Source organism: Cyprinodon variegatus, unplaced genomic scaffold (assembly GCF_000732505.1).
Source record: "Cyprinodon variegatus isolate N-32 unplaced genomic scaffold, C_variegatus-1.0 Scaffold665, whole genome shotgun sequence".
NCBI lineage: Eukaryota > Metazoa > Chordata > Actinopteri > Cyprinodontiformes > Cyprinodontidae > Cyprinodon > Cyprinodon variegatus.
Window position 1 is genome coordinate 211,774 of NW_015151118.1, and position 1,114 is coordinate 212,887.

The window sequence follows — 1,114 nt, forward strand, 5'->3', positions numbered from 1 at the left end:
ATCTGTGTCAGAGTGAGACCTCTGCCGTTCGTGCCCATCTCCGCCGCTGCCTGCCTCCCTGTTAGCCGCATTAGCCTGCTAGCTGGCGGCGCCCCGGCACCATGGCCATGTCGCAGGCTCTGTCTGAGGAGGAGTTCCACCGGATGCAGGTGAGAAGGAGCAGCGGGGCGGTTAGCTGTGGGTTCGGGAGTGTTTCTATTGTCAGAGGGATCAACTGAGGGGAGCGGCAGCCCGTGGAGCATCTGTGCTAAAGCCGCTAGCGGTCGATGCTAACCCTTAGCCGCTCGGATGGAGCTGGTTAACGGGGCTACATGATGGAGCTGCGGGGCTGGAGGGGGTTTATCTGAGGCTGCCGTGACCGAGGGGGGTCGGTGTGAGGTGCGACACCCCCTCCGGGATGATGACACAGTCAGTCAGTTAGCTTCTCTGTTGCTAACCGTTATATTCATGCCTGGCGCCTCCTGCTACAGCCTGCTTATGATCACGGGACCTCAGCGGCCGGTTGGCCGGACTTTGGTTCGGATAGGTGGGGCACCGAGCCCCTGGAGCCAGCGGGTACATGATTGATGAGCTGCCGGTGTTTGAAAACAAACGGTTATCAGATTATTAGGTTCCTGGAAGGACTGAGTCATCGGTCAGGTGATGCTTCCCGGAGGAAGGAAGGAAGGAGCAGGACATCCGCGTCCGGGAACTGCAGCTCCTGCTCGGCTTCACCACTTCCAGAACATTCGCACTTTGTTTGACTTTTATAGAAAAAGGGAAATGAAAGTCAAAGTAGTGATGATGAAGTGAAAGGGAGGCGAGGAAGACTGGGGCTCCTCCAGAGATGTTCCACAGGGGGGGCAGATGGGGCCACTGAACATCCTGGGATGGCCACTGAAAATAAAAGTAGGGAAGATGATTAGGGCCGCTGAAAATAAGGGCCCCCCCAACATTATCTTATAGATTTTAACAGTATTTCTACTGAACATAAGTATACTCTCACATTAAAGGAAAAGCTCAGGGCAGTTGACTGTAGTCCAACATTCAACTTGTCCCTTGTATGGCAGGTTGTTACAGGATATTATAGAGCAACAATTATTACATGCAGAGCTTATGAGAAAAGAAAGACAAA

At 53.5% G+C, this 1,114-nt stretch overlaps 1 protein-coding gene across 6 annotated transcripts in view; it reads left to right on the plus strand.

The window, feature by feature from the left end:
- gripap1 (GRIP1 associated protein 1) overlaps positions 1–1,114 on the plus strand; it is a 35,749-nt gene continuing 34,635 nt past the window's right edge. Inside the window, exon 1 of one of the 6 annotated variants that reach the window (XM_015393966.1) lies at positions 1–149. In XM_015393966.1, coding sequence (XP_015249452.1) covers positions 102–149 — 48 coding nt within the window. In that variant the 5' untranslated portion in view covers positions 1–101. Of the gene's footprint in view, positions 150–226; positions 556–831; positions 889–1,114 lie in introns of those variants that run through there. The other 5 variants (XM_015393971.1, XM_015393968.1, XM_015393965.1 and 2 more) reach the window with 5 other exon arrangements.